Source organism: Anopheles moucheti, chromosome 3 (genome assembly GCF_943734755.1).
Source record: "Anopheles moucheti chromosome 3, idAnoMoucSN_F20_07, whole genome shotgun sequence".
Classification (NCBI taxonomy): Eukaryota; Metazoa; Arthropoda; class Insecta; order Diptera; family Culicidae; genus Anopheles; species Anopheles moucheti.
The window spans coordinates 7,188,600-7,205,824 of record NC_069141.1 but is presented as its reverse complement, the minus strand read 5'-3'; the positions used below and the strand labels follow the sequence as shown (position 1 = coordinate 7,205,824).

Below are 17,225 nucleotides of genomic sequence, written 5' to 3'. Positions count from 1 at the left end.
AAATGAAAATTCAATAGACGCATTATTGACTCACTTTAAAGCAATTAATATGCATCAAAGTGGTGGGGGCTGAAATGGAGGGGAGGATTTGACGGAGCGGGGAAGGGGAGAGAGGGAAGATATGATAATTTTCAACGTGTGTGTGTGTGTGTGTGTGTTTATAGAAGAAAAACAACAGAAAGAAATACAAATCACATCAATTTCTAACCGGTGACTTCAACGCTGAAACAAAAGACTTCACCCCGCAGCAAGCGACGAACCTTGGGTTCGAATGAAACTGGATCACTGTTGATCTTTGACAGCGATTTTTTTTGCTGAATGTTAGCAACCAATAACGAACACACAAGCGTCATTCTAGCATTCTGTTCGCAAAATTTTCATCTCGTTCACCACCCGATCGTGAAGCTTTGTCCGACCTTCAAGATCACAACCCTGGTCCGATTAGCGGGGCTTTGCTATTCCTTTCACTTTATACCATTACCACTACCGCACTTTGGGTACTGTTTGCTGCTGATTCTGTCCAAATAAAGCAAAAAAATGTCGTGCCGTCCAGGGGGAGGGGAGGTGGGCCACTAAGAAGAGCAAGAATCTCTGAAACCTGATTCAGGGCTGGATCGAGATATAAGTCGCGAGAACCCAGACAACTGAACGCTTCATCGCGTCATGAAAGTACCGTGTTGACCTGTTTTTTTTTTGTCTCTCCTCAACCTTTCTTTGCCATTTTCCAACCTATACCAAATGGTTTTCCTTTTAGTTTTCTTCCGCCTCTTTTATCGCTCGCTTCCGTTCAGCACCGGGTTGGGTTGGGTTGTCTCAAATGAAGCGATCGACGCCACGTTCTTGGGCGTTCTTTTGCGCTACGTCCATTCCGTTTACCTCGATCTGACGGCGCGACCTCTTTAGGCCGATTTTATACATTTATGTTGCTGTTGTCTTTCCGTTTCGGTTCCCCGGTTATACACGGTACCATCTGTCGGCGGTGGTTCGGAGCGCGAGAAACCGCCAACCAGATCGAGCAAAAACAAAAAGCCCGATCGGCATCAAACATAATCAACAAGCTGCAAACGAAAGCCTGCCCGGGGAACAATAAGCGAAGAAAACAACTCACCACACCACTCGGTTGAGGAACAAAACGGTTCGGCACATACGATCGGTGCGGTTAAACTTTTCGCCCCACAAAAAAAGACGTGATGCCCGCTTATGAGGCCTAACTGAGGCGTATGAAATGCGCGAACTACGTAATGATATTACTACCAAGGCAGGGGATGCTTTTTTTGGTTTATTGTTTTGGAACAGTTTCAGAGTGGAACGCGTTTTTTGTGGATGGTATTTTTATGCTACCGCCGCCCTTTTTTTAAGTTTATCCTCACTTCGGCCCCCCCCCCTGGTCCAGCTTTATGACCCAACTGTACCTTATGATCGTCGTCGTTACGCGCACAATGTACGTGTAAAACATCAACAACGGACGTTAACGTCATCCGGGCGGTATTGCCGTGCGTCTTTTCAATCTGCTGCGGTGGCCCTGCGAGCAGTGGCCAGACCGAATTCTCTTATTTCGAGCGCTAAATAATGGGTAAGCGTAGTTATTACATTAATAGCAGCACACGCTTGAGATTGGCCAGACAAAGCAAGTCGTCCGCACATGATATGCAGCTATTTTTCGTTGTTTGGTTGTTGCTAAAAATAAAGATTCAGTGTCAATCCAGCGCACTGTACCAGTGCGGCCATAAACATCACAAATGATCTGCACGGGTTGAAATGGCAAATTACAGGGTTTCTCATTGGAGATGTGAAGAAGTAAAATTACTATCAACTCAACCATCTTTGGGGCTTGAAAGTTGACCGGTTACTTTACAGACAAGGTCCAGTGAGAGAAGAAACATGGAATGGGCAGAATAATTCCCGTGCGTCCCTAAAACTGCCGTGCTGCGGAAATTGTTTTTCATTCGATGGACACACGTGCGTTTAAGCGAGTACGAGACGGAGAGATGGTGGATTCGCGTAAAAAGAGAGTGGAAAAAAATCATACATATACGCTAATTGATGCTAATTAACACTCGACAACGAACGTCACGCTGCACCCGCGACCGGGTGGTTGGTTTGATGACAAACGTCAACGGAACCTGGCGGGGTTCCAATCTGTCTCGTTGCTGATGTGTTGCTAACGGGAGAAGCTGGCCAGCCTGCTCTGAACTATTTCGAAGTTATTTTAAGTTTTTTCAATGTAATTTTAAAAATTATTTTTCTACAATTAAAGATGGACCTTATTGTACTGCTCTAAACTTGGTCATTAATTTTAACGATGGCTTATTTAGTGTGGAATAGCTAGTACACTACCACCTTTCATCAGAACCCGCGTTTTGTATGCCGCGAGCATTCACCGGATGCTCCCCATATGGCACCAGTGGGACATTGTGTGTTTTTCATCCAACCGGAAGTGTTGGCTTGCCTGAAGCAATGAAATGAAGAGAAAAAGGAAGCGACAACACCATTCGAACTGTCGAAAAGCAAAAACCAGAACTAAGGGAAGAAAGCTGTATCTAAACATTGAAATTAATTCCAATGCTCTAATGTGGTACTCTGGTTCACCGGTACCGGTCTAATCATCTAATAATGCGCATGCCACGTAGGTTCACGGTCACACACTAGTGATGCGACATCAACCAACGGGTCAATAGACACACCGTAACGTAGCAATCCGACGACCGGACGACCCGGTGAACGAAGCTCATCTGCATGCGCGACACACTCATACACAGGGCTACACACATTCGGATCATTTCCGTCCGTGGCAGTGTGTTAAGTTCCGGTGGAGCGTTTGGAAGATGGTTAATTGTTTTGTGACTGATCGGCTAGCACGCGCATCCCGATGACTTCCACAATGCCCAATTAGCATGAGAATGGAGACCGGCAGATGATTTGCTTTCGGAACTCGCCGAACTTATATTTCCTTCAAGTGAACAGGCGGGTCAATGTGTTCCCGGGCTGATATTTCTAAAGTTTTGTTTAAAAATTTGAACAAAAAAGATAATGGTTCATTAACTACATTTGTTGTAACAGTAGTTTGTAGGGACTTCAATGCTACGCAATGAGAAGAACCATGACAAACATGATCCTGTGAGAACACGACACCAGTAAGTTCAATTGTTATACTCCTTTATCAACATTGCAACCTCAAGGGGTCTAAACCTGCCTTTTCTGACCAAAGAAATAATAAACAATAAAAAAAATCCTCTGGATCTGTCATCTGGAGGATCGAATAGGATATCCTATATAGCCTCTGAAAGAGAGTATCTTGATGACTTCATATTGGCATCACATTGAGCGGAAAGGATTCTCGTATCAGAGGGTCTTAGGGTTTTTTTTATAGATATCATTGTTATCCAAAGGTGTCTAACATAAAAGTACGCTTTTTTCCTTGTGTTATTTATCGCAAGAAGTTCATTGTACGGAACCACTAAGCACACACCCGAGCGCACTATTACAGTGGACAGTGAAAAGCCCATAATGCACGCTAACGGAACGGTTGGGGCAAAAGTTTTTCTTTCCTCCTACCGCTTCGGAAAAAAACACTCGCCGATCTCAGCCAACAGCTGCCGGTGCTGTTGTTATACCCAGCGAACCATTACGGGGCGGCACGGCTCCAGAGCCGTTCTTACCGTGTTCTTGCCCTCCTGCAGGCTACGGATGGCCGCCCGTTGGTCATTAGCAATTCGTGCTTTACTGCGCGCGATCGCGTACTGTACGCGGCCACACCGTGCTGAATAACTTCCAAACGAAATTGATAATAACTTCCGAAATGGGCAGAAGTACAACCGCCGTGCTGGCTCGGTGGATATCTGCTTGGGGTGGAGCAGAAGTGCAGAAGGTGGATTTCATTCTTTTATAAGGGGTTGTGTATATTTCTGCTTCCGGTCTGCGGCGGTTGCGTTTGCCGTGTTGTGCCGGTACCACGCACGCCCGATTGAAGTAGAAGAAATGCAAGACACCCCTACGGTATACGCGGTTGTGCGATACGGCGTGTGCCGTAGACACACAGGTAAACGTAACGTGAGCAACGTACGTAATGTACGTTGGCAAACCTTTCTGGAGTCGTAGTGGAAGCACCAAGCCGAAACATTACGGAACGTTCAGCTTGGTGGGTAACGCAAAAAGGGAACCTGGACACTTCGTTGTGCTTTGTTTGTCTTCACCATTCGGTGATGAGTTGCCTTTGAGCCAATGTGTTAAAACAAAGCTTTAAAATCGTTTTGTTATATCTACTAACTTAAGTGGTTGTTATTAATTGTGGTTGTTGAAGATTAATGTTCAAAGATGCCTAAATTGCCAAGATTCAAATTTCGAAATTATTTTTTCTCTAACATTCAGAAGCCAAAGGAAGAAACTCTTATAATCATGTCTTCGGAGAGATTTTTAAATCTTTTAGGATTCATGCATACTTGAGAAATCATGAATCTTTGATAATTCATTCATCTTTGAGGATTTATGAATCCTTGAGCATTCATTCATTTTCATTTTGACTCCTCACTAAAGACTTCTATCAATGGCTTGTCTCAAAAGATTCTTTAAGTACAACACTAGTTGTTATCGTCGATCGAGAACACGCTTAAAACAATCCCTAAACCATGCACAACAGCAAAAGAAAAGAAAGAAATACTTATATCTCGTTTCGTTCAAATACACTTACGCATTGGAAGTCTTTTTTAGCGCTCAGTGCATCAATATCGTTTCCTACCCACAGTTCATATTCAAACAATTTACGATATTAATTCAAACGACATTATTACTAGCATTCAAATGTAACGTGATTGATTCAATTTACAAAATTTCCGAATAATATTACCATACAGCAGCAATGTGGATGGTTCCCAGATTCATAATTTTGCTTTTTTCCTTCGCTATGTTTCCAAAATATATCCGAACGGGCATGATGAAGCGTAGTAATTAGCTGTACACATATTTTGGGAATCCTTTTCAACATCGTTGTTCAACGAATCCCTTTTTGCGCAGCTTATTTAACGTACACGCTAATCAATTGTTCGGCATAATTTATTGCTTAAAAATATTGCCCAGGCGGAAAAAACAGGATCCGATCGACTACGTAATAAGGTTCAATATTCGACTCCATCTTTCGCGTGCTGGCCTCATCGCATTTTTCCGACGGTCCGTAGCTCGTGATCGTTTTGATTGAATTGAGAAAACTTGAACGGTACCATCAAAGCGGGTTCGTCTGCTGCGTAATGATTGCTAGTTGATGGGACCGCCGTCGTCCGTTGTCGTTATTGGGAGTTGAATGATGTATTTCGAACAACGCAAATAATTACTGGTTTCGCGTTGTGTGCGTTGTTGCTTGAGGACTTTTAGCTGCTGTGGGCGAAGACCGTTCCATCACGAGCAGGAGCATGACTTCAACACGCTTGAGAAAATCTTGGTGAAATAATTGCTGGTAGGGGAACCAATTTTTGAACAGATGTCCTACGTAAAAGGAGTTACATTTTACCCGGTGTAATTCCAATGTTTGACACAGTTTATGTTTTGTTTAGGATTTGGTTGCACTTCACAGTGAACGCCAAATTTGGAGTGAACGATTCATAACTCCTAACTGCTCTTAGTGACCTTCAGCCCGGGAGAGTGAGTTTCCATTTTTGTACGGTGCCACAAAACACTCCTGTTGCAAAACGGCGCCAGTACGCGACACGACACATGGCTTGAAACCACAGAAGCTGCGAAAAAAATGTGCAAGATGCTCAACGCACTCTTCAGAAAACACACTGAACGAACCTGTTTCTTACTCATCGCACTTTGCCGGACATGTTTAGTCAGCGCGTTTTGGATCTCGATGACCATGATGGGGACATGATCGTAAACGATCGAACGAACCTGTTCGTTTGCATCGTCGCTTACACGGATGCGGATGGAAAGTGGCCCGGAGAAAAGGAAGATATTTGCTCGCCGGAGCAAATTGTCGCATTTCTAGTGCGAATGACCATGTTTCTAATGCAGCTTAATGCATATGCAAACTCATTACAGGACCATGAACGGAGTACTTAGCCTTCATCCGCCTGAATCGTCATTTAATTTCTTTCACCTTCTATCCAATGAATCGATACGGTTTCGATGTTTGGGTTTTAAAATTTACTAAAAGCGTTACTAAAGTTAAGCAACTTGCACCATCTTTTGTGCAACATATTGTACACGCAATAGAAAATTGGTGATAAAACCGATGTCTTTGTTGTTCGAAATAAAACTCGCACCTTCTCGACTGCTCGAAAGATAAAATTATTACTCTCAATCAAGCGAAGCATTTTAATTGTGGCTTAACTCTCTATTTAATAAACCATCCGGGTAATTTAAGCCATCCGGGAAAAAAAAATTAGTTTGGAAAAAAATAAAAGGAAAATATTACTAGTTGTTTAAACTACATGAAGATCGCCCGCTGTGCGAACGGCGTGTTCCATTGAGTACATACTATTTTTCACCGGGCTTTTGTTTACATCGTCAAACGTCAAACAGCATGTTTGGTGAACTACAAAATTACAAAATAAGTTTTTTATTCAATCTATTATACAGCAATTATTTATTGTAGTACCAAAGTTCTCGATGAAATTGTTTTACTGGGCTGCCCAGTTCCGAAACTCGCGTGTCGCTGAATAATCACATAACCCTGTGTGTAAGATTCATCCGAAACACATCGATAAAGTGACTAGTTTTGTGCGGATCGGGCAGGAGAGGGTTTCTTGGTGAAAGTGGCAATTTTTGTACCACAGCAGGATGGCATCGAATGAAACCGTTCGTTCTGCGGTTGAAATTGAACAGGACTATCAGGAGTCGGATAAAACGAGAGCCTCAAATCCGGAAGATTTTCCAAACTTTCGCGACTTTCAAATTGTTAAGATGGTACAACACTTCCGCGTCGTAACGGATGGTTCGCAAGAGCAGCTACGGCTCGGTTTCAAGTGCAAAACTTGCGGGGTAACATTTAATAAAACGATGCAACTGCTCGGCCACATACGGTTGCACTTCGAGGATGAACACACGTGTCGGGAATGTGGAAAGTACTTTTTCGACCCGAGCAAGCTGCAGATACACATCAAGTAAGTTGCTATCGATGTACGCTTTTGTGGTTTATTATCTTACTCCCGAGATCACTTTACAGGGCCAAACATACGATAAACTTGTTGAATTGTCAGTTCGGGTGTCCCAACTATACATCGCCCAGCTTCAAATGCCTTCAGCTACATTACGAGCGGTTCCATTTCGTTAAAATTCGCATGCGAGAGCTACGTAAAATGGACGAAGCTATAAAGAACGGTGGTACGGTAATGACGGAGATAATATCCAAAAAGCAACGCCGTAAACAGGTTCACGCAACCGATTTGTTGCGATCTGCATCGAGTGGTGAAGATTCGCAAGGTGCCGAAGGACCGTTACGGGAAGAGGCGGAAGAGCAACAGCAACAGGAAGAGCAACCAGTGCAGCAGGAACAGCGGCAACAAGAGGAACAAGAGCAACCTATACAACAACCTATGCAGCACACACTGCCGCAACAAATTCAGCTGCAGCAAATACAGATACAGGCACCACAGCTGATACAGCATCATCACCAGCTGGCTCAGTTGCCGCAGCACCAGCCGTACGTAATTCAAACGGTCGAAGCAGTCGAGGAGGAAGACGACGGTTTCGACGATGATGATGATGGTAGCGAAAAGGTAAGGTCCGAACCGGCGGAAGAGAATGCAATCTATGATGACCAAATGCAGTGCTGCGTGTGTGGTGCGATATTCGAGGATGAGCAGCAGTTGGAGATGCATGAAAATTCACACACCGCACCGTTAGAGTGTAGCTTCTGCAGCATGAACTTCATGCAGCTATCGGACATACGGCAGCATTATCAAAGCAGACATCAGGCAGTAAGCAGACCGTCTCCATACGTTATTGCGCACCCGAGCGGGCCTCTGGTACAGCAGCAAGGTTTACATCAAATCGTACATAATCCGCACCAGTTGCAGCAGCAAGAGCAACAGCAACCGCAACAGTTGCAGCAAACTACCCAGTTCATTCCGAGCGCATCGAATGGAGCGATGACGACGGTGTTGGTAATGCAAAACGGAATAGTCATACCGGTGCATGCAATCGATAGTGCACAGTTGACCGCAGTCAATCCTTACCAGCACCAAACGTCACCAACGGCTACACTCGCACCGATCGCACAAGGGTCCCAAATTGCATGGCCAATCACGGCAACACCGATAGCGGCCACCCATCAGCACCATCACCAGCAGCAAATCCTTCCACCGGTGCATAATCAGATCGAAATTATTCCTCTCCATACCAGCCCGACAGCTGGCGGATCGGCACCCCACCACAGCATCATCACGTCGATCGCACCGCAACAGATACAAGGGCAAGCGCCACAAACACTTACTCCAATACAGCTCAGCATTAAGGATGCGAGCGGGAATGTGATTGGTGGTTGTGGTGGAACAACAAACGGGTCAGGCGGATATGTTATTAATCAGATTGCATCGATTGATCCGAGCTATTTGAAGCAAATAGATCCAGTGTTACATCAGCAGCAGCAACAACAACAGCAACAGCAGCAACAGCAACAGCAGCAGCAGCAGCAGCAGCAGCAGTCACCGCAGCAGCAACAACAGCAACAACAACAGCAGCAGTCACCGCAGCAGCAGCAGCAACAACAACCACAGCAAATACATCAACAGTGGCACAGTGTTCAGCAGTTTAACTCGTAGTAATAGGAGGAAGCACGGTAAATACTAATTCTTTTATCGTTTTTAATGCCTCGTTGCATTAACTTCCAAATGTTTCCTTCCTTACAGGGTTTTGGGTGGAGTACACCTTTACATGGTGTTCAACTAGGCTAGCTAAAGAACTCTTTCGTTTATCCCTCTCTTACGCTGGATACATTCAACACAAAACAACCCTTTATGATGCAAATTTGGTAGGAAAACTTGAGATCGGCAAAAGTGGTGCAACAGGATCAAGATATGTGTACATTATATCAACCTTAATGCAAGTTTCCCGCAACAAAGGAGGTGTTTTCCAATAAACCGGGTATTTCATATATAAGTTTCATCCGCTTCACTTCGTACCACGCTATCAAGGTATCTCGCCTTTTGTATTTTTTAGTTAAATATTAGAACTCTATGTTAGGTATGAAATAAATGAGTCAGGTAAATTTTGTTGTCTCTTAAAATTCAGTATTTTGAGAGATTTTTACGCGATAAACTCGAACCCTCGTTCGAGTCTACCCTGCTTTGATTTTTATTTAAGAAGAACGACCAGGACGTATTGCTATCAACGTCCTTTATCATTAATTACATCATTGAAAATTAACGAGGGTGATCAAGAAATATCTTTCATGAGAATCTTCACTAGCTGATCATTTTCCTAAATGGATCTAGTGTGCACTGAAGTTTTCGTTACATTAGATCGAACTACTCCTCTACCTTACACTGGGTGTTTGTTTATAGATTATCCAATAAATTATTTACTTTATAATCAATTTTTTTTCCCGATTTCTTGATACTCCACAAACTTAGCAATTAACGCATCAATTCCTCAATAGTTTGATCAGGTTTCATGGGTTGATGAAGCAGGCCGATGTTGAAGTAACAGCTGCCGTAACAGCTTTGTCCGCTCGTGTTCCGGTTTTTCCGCTCGTATCCGGTACAATACTTCCGGGAATTGAGGATGAGCTATCTCGATGTGGTACGCATACTTCTGCACGTTCGGTAGTGTCTCTTCGCAGGAGAAACACTTTAGTGGCTCGTGCGAATGGGAAGACAAATGGCCGTTCAGTGCTGTTGCGCGGGTGAACGTTTTATAGCACACAATACACATAAATGGACGATTGCTTACGTGTACGCGCAGATGAATCAAAAGTGAGTTCTCTTTGGCGAACCGTTTCCTACACTCGGGACATTTGAACGGTTTGGTATCGGAGTGCATGATGCGCATATGCTGTCGAAGGCCAAATTTTTCGCCAAACGATTTACCGCACAGACCACAGGTCGTCGATGTGGCCGAATTGAAGCTGGGAAGCGATGCTGTTGGTAATGGTAGAGTTTCCGAATCGTCCGGGGCCATTTCTTCCAGCTCCGGTGTCCGTGTTTGCAGTTCCATTTGGGCGAGATTTTCGAGAAATTGTTGATCTACGGTAGCTACCGAACTGATGACGAATCCAACTCCTGCGGAGGTATTTTTGATCATGCTATCAGGTAGGTCAGATGGCACATCCCCTTGAGGCAGTTCGTTTGTCTCCATTTTTGCTTCGTCATGCTCCTGCAATTCCTCTTTAAGACATTTTTGTACAACACTCTCGGGCGTATCATCAGGCTGGGATGGATCTTGGTGATCTACTTCGATTGTGGTAACAGAGAGTGGAGGTTCTGGTGATTCCTTCATTAGCAGTCCCGATAGGATGGGATTTGATTCGATCTGTTTTTTAAAGTTAGAGCACGGATCTTGCTTGTTAATCGGCACCAGATCCACCTCCGATGTCACCTTTATAGAAGACGTTTGACAAGATTCCTGGTGTAACTGTAATGTTGAAACTTTAGGAAATGTTTCGCCGCAATGACTGCATTTGTGTGGTGGTTTTTGTGAGAAAATATTTTTCTCCTGTAGATGCTGCTTCATGTGCCGGTAAAGCGTGTCCTTCGGTAGTGTCTGCTCACACTCAATGCAACGGAATGTGGCTGGTTTCACAATACTTGGATTTTGATCCACATTTCCCACAATGCTGGTAGACGACACAGGTGGCGACACTGGAACACTCTTCGTAATTCTTGTCACCGTCAATCCTGGGTGCAATTTTTTGATGCAGTGCGTTTTCAGATGCAACTTAAGCCGCGTTGAGTTTGCGAACGATCGTTGGCAAAGGCTACATAAATACGGATTTTCACCCGTATGCACCACGATGTGCGCTATCAAGTGGCCCGTGTTGGGAAGAATTTTATCGCACTCGTTACACCGATACTGTGGGGTGTCGGAAGAGACCGGCTGCACGACGGCGTACATGTCCGACATGGATTCGGCGACCACATCGTTTAGGTAGTCGGACGTAATGTGTGTTCCGTTGGAATCGTACAGCTCCTCTTCCGCTTCTTCATCGCCATTCTTGGAAGGTTGCAGGTAGTAATAGGCTGGTAGTTTCCTTTTCGCATCGCTAGTTGTGTCCGACTCCATTATTGAGAACTGCTGTGAAATGAAACGGAGTTAAGGCAAGATATACGTGTACTTAACGTGTAAAAATACCTTTTACGTCGCTTGTAGCAGTGTTAAATTGTAGGAAAATCGATAAATTATGTACTGCTGTTGGTGATTTGGGGTTCCTTTTTTCTGCGCTGGAGAGCTTTGTTTTATTTACATTTTTTGACATTTCTGATTTTGACGTACAAAAGGGACGCCCGTCAATTTAGGCCGACAGAAGGTTTTTCTGTGTAATCGCGCGTTTTCTGCACTAATTATTAGTGATTGTAAACAAATGAGGTGGTAAAAAGTGGCTGATTAGGTTATTTCTACTCCAGCGAACACGGTAAGACGATTTGCAGCGTGCGTAGTGTAGATTAAAGACATTTCGCGCTTGTTTTAGGCCGGCTGCAGCGATGTCGGTTGTCATCGAAACTACGATAGGCGACATCACGGTGGATCTGTTCCTGAAGGAACGTCCCCTTGCCGCACTAAATTTTCTGAAGCTGTGCAAGCTGAAGTACTACAATTTCAACCTGTTCCACACGATCCAGTCGGATTTTATTGCACAAACCGGTGATCCGTCCGGTGTCGGCGATGGTGGCATGTCTATTTGGGGCATCTTGGAGGGAGAACACAAGCGCTACTTTGAGGGCGAAACTGTGCCAAAGATAAAACATTCCGATCCCGGACTGCTGTCGATGGTAAACGCAGGCGAGCATTTGATTGGGTCGCAGTTTTTCTTCACCCTCGGAGCTGATTTGACCTCGCTTGATGGTCGCCATACCGTGATTGGCGAAGTAACGGAGGGCCACGAAGTGCTGAGGAAGTTGAACGAAGTCATTTGCGATGAGCGACACCGACCGTACAAGGATGTGCGTATTACGCACACCGTTGTGCTGGACGATCCGTTCGACGATCCACGTGATTTCCGCGAGCCGAGCCGTTCTCCTTCCCCATCAACGGAACGTTTGCAAGGAGGCCGCATCGCGGCGGACGAAGAAATCGATGATTTGGGAGGAAAAACGGAGCAAGAGATCGCGGAAATGATTGCTGAGCGGGAGGCGAAAGCAAGGGCCACGATTCTAGAGATTGTGGGTGACATACCGGATGCGGACATTGCACCACCGGAGAATGTGCTGTTTGTGTGCAAGTTGAATCCGGTCACGACGGACGACGATTTGCAGATCATTTTTAGTCGGTTCGGAATGATCAAGGGATGTGAGGTGATCCGCGACAAGCTGACCGGAGACTCACTGCAGTACGCGTTCATCGAGTTCGAGAATCAAAAGTCTTGCGAGGATGCGTATTTTAAAATGGACAATGTGCTAATTGACGATCGACGCATTCACGTTGATTTTTCGCAGTCCGTCTCGAAGGTAAAGTGGCGCGGAAAGGGACGCGGCATAGAGTTTCAAGATGGAGCCGATAAGCGATCATTTAAAGATTTCGACCGGAAGAAGCAGCAATCAAATCGCAACGGAGGCTCTAGAATGGAGCGGCAGAATGTTTCACCGAGAAGAGTGCGCGAACAAGAAAAGCAAAGGAATCGCTCGGAATCTAGATCTCGCTCGAGATCCGCTTCTCGGTCCAGGCCCATCAAAACGGACCGTAGTCGACAACGCAGCCGTTCGCGCGATCGTGTGCAAAACCGAGATCGCGATAGAAACCGTCCTCCAGGGCGCAAAGTACAAGAGAGTGGTAATCGCGCACGAAAGCCTAAATTGACTGAACGTAACTCAGCCTATCTGGAGCAGCGAAATGGACGGGACATTCGCATTAATCAGGGCAAGGTGGATTATAAGAATCGTCCCTATCCCAACAGTTTCGTTCAACGGAAAGGTCCTCGCGAAAAAAGTTCAAAACGTGGTGGCAATTCGGGTTCCCGAGGCTCCAGTGGGAAGCGTCTCGAGCCACCACGACGTCGATCTAGATCTCGTTCGCGAGATCGTCGTATGAGACATTCACGTAGTGGATCCCGTTCGAGGGATCGCCGCCACAGTTCCGATCGCTATAGAAGTTACCGATCAAATTCACGGGATGCAAAAGCACGTCGACAAAATGATGCAGAGCGAGTTGTAAATCGTCAATCACCTAGCCAGCAGCGTACAAGTACCGATTTGCGCAGAACGACCGGTACCGGTACAAAATCTGTCACTCTCTCGTCCGATCGAGATCAGCAACGTGAACCGAAATCGTCCAAGCGGCGGTCGTCAAGCTCCGGTTCATCGAGTCCCCCACCCAGGGAGAAAAGGAAGAGAAGTTCTTCTCGTTCGTCCCGATCGGATAGTTCGTCCTCGTCAAGCTCGCACAGGGAGTCCGATGAACGATCGAAAAAGCGGAAGAAGAAATCTTCGAAAAAGAAATCGAAAAGCAGCAGCAAGTCGGAGCGGAAGCGGAAGGATTCCGTTTCCTCTGAAGATGGGAAGCATCGAAAGAAGTCAAAGGGAAAGAAAAAGAAACGGAAGCATTAGAATTGTAGCAGAAATGCAAAAGATGCGTTATAATTTACTATAAGCGGGAAGGGAAGTACCAATGAATGTAATATGAACTGGAAGACATTGCATGCAGAGCTAATTTTAAAATTGAATCATTAGAAGGAAAATGATTTTGATGTAATAAAGGCTAGGATGATAAAAATATAATGGTTATGCAAATAGCTTGGAATTCTTTTTAAAAAGTTGCATTTTAGGTATTGAAAGATTTCGACAACTGTTTTCCATTTTAGTTCCTTTTGTAAACCAATGGACCAAAATCATTTGTAATTGGTCAAAAATTGTCGGAACATCTACCACGGTGGGCAAGGATTGTTCTGATAACTCGTCAAAACAAGCTATGGGACACACAAACGAACAAAACGTCAATGTGGAACGTCAAACGAGCAGCGAGCAAACAGAAAAAAAGTTGTGCTCGTGCGAGGTGGGTGTGCGCGTACTTCGTTCACGGGCTTTTTGCAAAACAATTTTCACAATTCTGCTAGATCTTTGCACTGCCGTAGCTAAACGCTGTAGTAGAAAACGAAACTCCAGCCGGGAGAAAAGGTGAAAAATAATTTCCTAAGGTGTGGCGTATCTACTGTTCATTCCCATTCGGATGGTCGCCTGCAAATGGCGGAGCTACCGTACGACTGGTGTACCTTTGTGTAGAGCTAAGAAAATCTAGCGTCGAGATAAAAGTGGTGTGCTGCCACGGTGAAAACGTGAGAGATTGCTATTTTTTCCGCAGCGAAATCAATCGACAGTTTTGGGGTGTAAATTAATAGAGGGTAAAAGGGCTTAACAACCGCGGCCGGGCGCCTAACGCTCGATATCGATTGAGAAATCAATGTCGCTTTCGTTATCGTCGCCGTCACGGTAAAAAAAAAAACAGAAGAGTAGTGCAACCTCGATAAAGAAAAAATAACCTTTCCCCCTTCTGGAAACCGTAAACGGGAAAGCGCATCATATATTTGGAGAATTCCGTAAAGTGATTGTATGTCCTTCCTATCTTTTACTATCTCAATTTGTTTTACAGCGTATCTGTGTGTATGTGCGTAGTGTACCTATTTGTGTGTAGAGCAGTGTGAAGAGAAACAAAGAGAAGTAAAAGGGCACGGTAGCGCGGCGGTGCGTGGCACAGTCCTCACCGGGTGGAGAAGTGGAGAAAAAAATATCAGTGGCCACGATCACCACGTCGTATCTTCGATAGAAAGTGGCAATAGATGCAATCGTGCGGAAAGAAATGAAAATGAATAGCGACAGTACGCGAGCAGGAGGAGCGACAGCGGTCTCCAGCCGAAGGCGATCCGTCGCATTTTGGTTCTTTGTTCCTCTTTTTGTCCTTGGGTGCTTGTTGATTGATCAGGTGAGTTGAATCATTTGCGTAGAGAATAACATTATTCTTGAAATATTTTTAGGACTACTAGGTATAAGGAAAGGTTCAAACAACAGATCAAATTCTGAACGATACATTACTGATAGCAAAACGCATCAAAAGAGTTCAGTTCATGAATCTGCGTAATGTAGGACTCAACAATACGCCCGGTCTGCGGTTAAAAAGCTTAGGAAGGTTTATTCCTTTTCTACTACTCTCCCACTAATGGTCTAAATCTCATAATTGATGTTGCAAAAGTGCATGAATGCATCCCGCCTATCGTGATGATGTGATTGTTTGTAAACACCACTATTCCCTCTACTGTGTCTGGAGGGTTTGTGATACTGTTTTTTTTTTCACTTTTTATGCTGCACTCTGCCCGTATTCGCATGAGTAATGATGCAGTGTGCCAGTGTTGGTAGCAGATACGAAGCACACACCTGTAGTGAGTGGTTTACGAACACAATCATCATGCAAAACTATGCAACCATGGCTCCATGGTCCTCTGCACGTTTGACGTCACGATTTATAGCGCTTGGGGCGCGATGGATTGTTAGTTGCGAATTCAACATATTTGTTTGGTTTTGTTTCTTCTCGTGGTGCAATTTCCTTCTTTTATTTTCACGCTAGATAAAAATTGGCAGAGATGGATGAGCAGGTTGAGGTGCGCTCTTTGCGACACTAATTGGATTCCTCACGTCTCTTTAATCCCCCTTGTCGCTGTCCTCATCAACAGAGGGCATACTCTAACGACCAATGCTCAAGAGGGCAGCACATCGTACGATCGATGGTGCCTGCCGTTGGTAGTGGTGCATACGGACACGCACACGTACACAAATGCATCTGAAAAATGTTGGCCATAGCACCGCAGTGGGTGGTGGTGGACGCGGTGGTTTCTTTTTCGATAGCTGGCTTGGAATGCCAGCTGGGAAAACTGTATGTGGTGTGTGTTGTGAAGTTGTTGGCCCCCGGACCGGGTGAAAACAAACATACTTGAACCTCTTCCTTTTGCTTTGGGTAACGAAGCCATTTAATTTTGTGTCACTAAGGCACCTAAAGCTATACTCACACGGTCTATGCGTAAGGAAATTTAAAGTTAAACAAACATGTAAATTAACAAAATCATAAGGCTACTTTATTATAGTGGAAAAACACAATAATAAAAAGCGATTTTTATTCTGTCGACCTTCAGCTCTGCCAGACGTATATTGCCGCTTGTTGGAGGCTTGTCTCTTGGTGGAGTGAAGCACCATTAAAACTTGTAGAACTATCTGATTGCTCTGCTGTAATGCACTAAAAGAAGTGGAAGCGTAAAGTCCCTCGATGTAACTACGACATTAAACCCGTTCGTCACTTGACACGGATGAATAATCGACGCAAATTGGTGTAGAAATTTGCTAAAATCCTTCAAAAGTGTAGCACTTCCATCAGAGAGGCTCTAACCATACTTTGACCAAACCTCAATTTCACAATTCAATCGAGAGGGGAAGAAAATTGTGATTTTTACCGGTTGGGGTAGTGCAATAATTGTTATGGCAAACACGATTTTTCATCCCTCCCGGGACCGGTGTTAATGGGGCGAACCGTATCGTATATTGCTCGTTCGTAATGGAACGATAAACTCTAAGGTACACAAACAAAACCACTTGAGATCAGATGCGATATTGAAATACAAGGACACAATATATATAAGGACTTTTTGTCTATATATGTCTATATATGTCTAGCTGCGTAGCCTATTGTGTATGCATTGCTATCATCGATTGGGAAATGGAATTGTTTTGATAAGAGCATCCGGATATGATTTGCCACCGTTGAACAATGGTAATCGCAATGACAGGAATTGAACCTGCTTCCTGGCTGACTAACTCTTGAATAGCTCATCCAGTACCGCTAAAAAGGTAATTGAAAAATACTGATTCATTGCGAAAAAAGAGAACGAGTTTCTAAGTATACGCGTTATCAGAGTTTATATCAGAGTTTTATATCATCCTTGAACATTCTTATCAATGGTTGCGTACAGTAACGATGCATCACCGCGAAATGGTGTGCGGGAGTGATTTTGTGCGGAAGAAGATATTCAATGTAATAGAATTTTTGAAGGTCGTTTGGGGTTTTGGAGACCTAGACGGGAGAATGAATTGGCCCGTAACTTAAGT

At 44.5% G+C, this 17,225-nt stretch overlaps 4 protein-coding genes across 12 annotated transcripts in view; 3 read left to right on the top strand and 1 right to left on the bottom strand.

Annotated features, from left to right (window-relative positions):
* Positions 1 to 6,689: 6,689 nt before the first annotated feature.
* On the top strand, positions 6,690 to 9,237 carry LOC128301691 (putative uncharacterized protein DDB_G0268364). Its single transcript, XM_053038283.1, has 3 exons — positions 6,690 to 7,094; positions 7,157 to 8,770; positions 8,841 to 9,237. Exons 1-2 carry the CDS (start codon positions 6,772 to 6,774, stop codon positions 8,751 to 8,753), a joined length of 1,920 nt encoding a protein of 639 aa, XP_052894243.1. The 5' UTR covers positions 6,690 to 6,771; the 3' UTR covers positions 8,754 to 8,770; positions 8,841 to 9,237.
* Positions 9,216 to 11,396, bottom strand: LOC128301693 (zinc finger protein 425-like). 2 transcript variants are annotated; one of them, XM_053038285.1, is made up of 2 exons: positions 11,281 to 11,396; positions 9,216 to 11,220 (listed from the first exon to the last, which is right to left on the bottom strand). In XM_053038285.1, exon 2 carries the CDS (start codon positions 11,209 to 11,211, stop codon positions 9,595 to 9,597), a length of 1,617 nt encoding a protein of 538 aa, XP_052894245.1. In that variant the 5' UTR covers positions 11,212 to 11,220; positions 11,281 to 11,396; the 3' UTR covers positions 9,216 to 9,594. The 2 variants fall into 2 exon arrangements, with proteins under 2 accessions (XP_052894245.1, XP_052894244.1); XM_053038284.1 differs by having other exon boundaries at positions 9,216 to 11,223; positions 11,281 to 11,368.
* Positions 11,397 to 11,431: 35 nt separating this feature from the next.
* LOC128302517 (peptidyl-prolyl cis-trans isomerase sig-7) lies at positions 11,432 to 13,828 on the top strand. Its single transcript, XM_053039355.1, has 2 exons — positions 11,432 to 11,560; positions 11,618 to 13,828. Exon 2 carries the CDS (start codon positions 11,631 to 11,633, stop codon positions 13,686 to 13,688), a length of 2,058 nt encoding a protein of 685 aa, XP_052895315.1. The 5' UTR covers positions 11,432 to 11,560; positions 11,618 to 11,630; the 3' UTR covers positions 13,689 to 13,828.
* Positions 13,829 to 14,110: 282 nt separating this feature from the next.
* Positions 14,111 to 17,225, top strand: part of LOC128305351 (NPC intracellular cholesterol transporter 1) — a 35,349-nt gene continuing 32,234 nt past the window's right edge. For 6 of the 8 annotated variants that reach the window (XR_008287458.1, XM_053042745.1, XM_053042747.1 and 3 more), the window contains exons 1-2: positions 14,133 to 14,255; positions 14,728 to 15,057. Coding sequence is in view for 7 of the 8 variants with exons in the window: in XM_053042745.1 (XP_052898705.1) it covers positions 14,935 to 15,057 (123 nt within the window). In the remaining variant the exon portion in view is untranslated. Of the gene's footprint in view, positions 14,276 to 14,727; positions 15,058 to 17,225 lie in introns of all 8 variants that reach the window. The other 2 variants (XM_053042744.1, XM_053042742.1) reach the window with 2 other exon arrangements.

What these genes read in the sequence shown, in the direction of transcription:
- LOC128301691 (XM_053038283.1), top strand. Translation starts at nt 6,772, where the DNA reads ATGGCATCGAATGAAACCGTTCGTTCTGCGGTTGAAATTGAACAGGAC. An exon ending in AAGCTGCAGATACACATCAA is followed by an intron (nt 7,095 to 7,156) that starts GTAAGTTGCTAT and finishes ATCACTTTACAG; the next exon opens with GGCCAAACATACGATAAACT.
- LOC128301693 (XM_053038285.1), bottom strand. Translation starts at nt 11,211, where the DNA reads ATGGAGTCGGACACAACTAGCGATGCGAAAAGGAAACTACCAGCCTAT.
- LOC128302517 (XM_053039355.1), top strand. Translation starts at nt 11,631, where the DNA reads ATGTCGGTTGTCATCGAAACTACGATAGGCGACATCACGGTGGATCTG.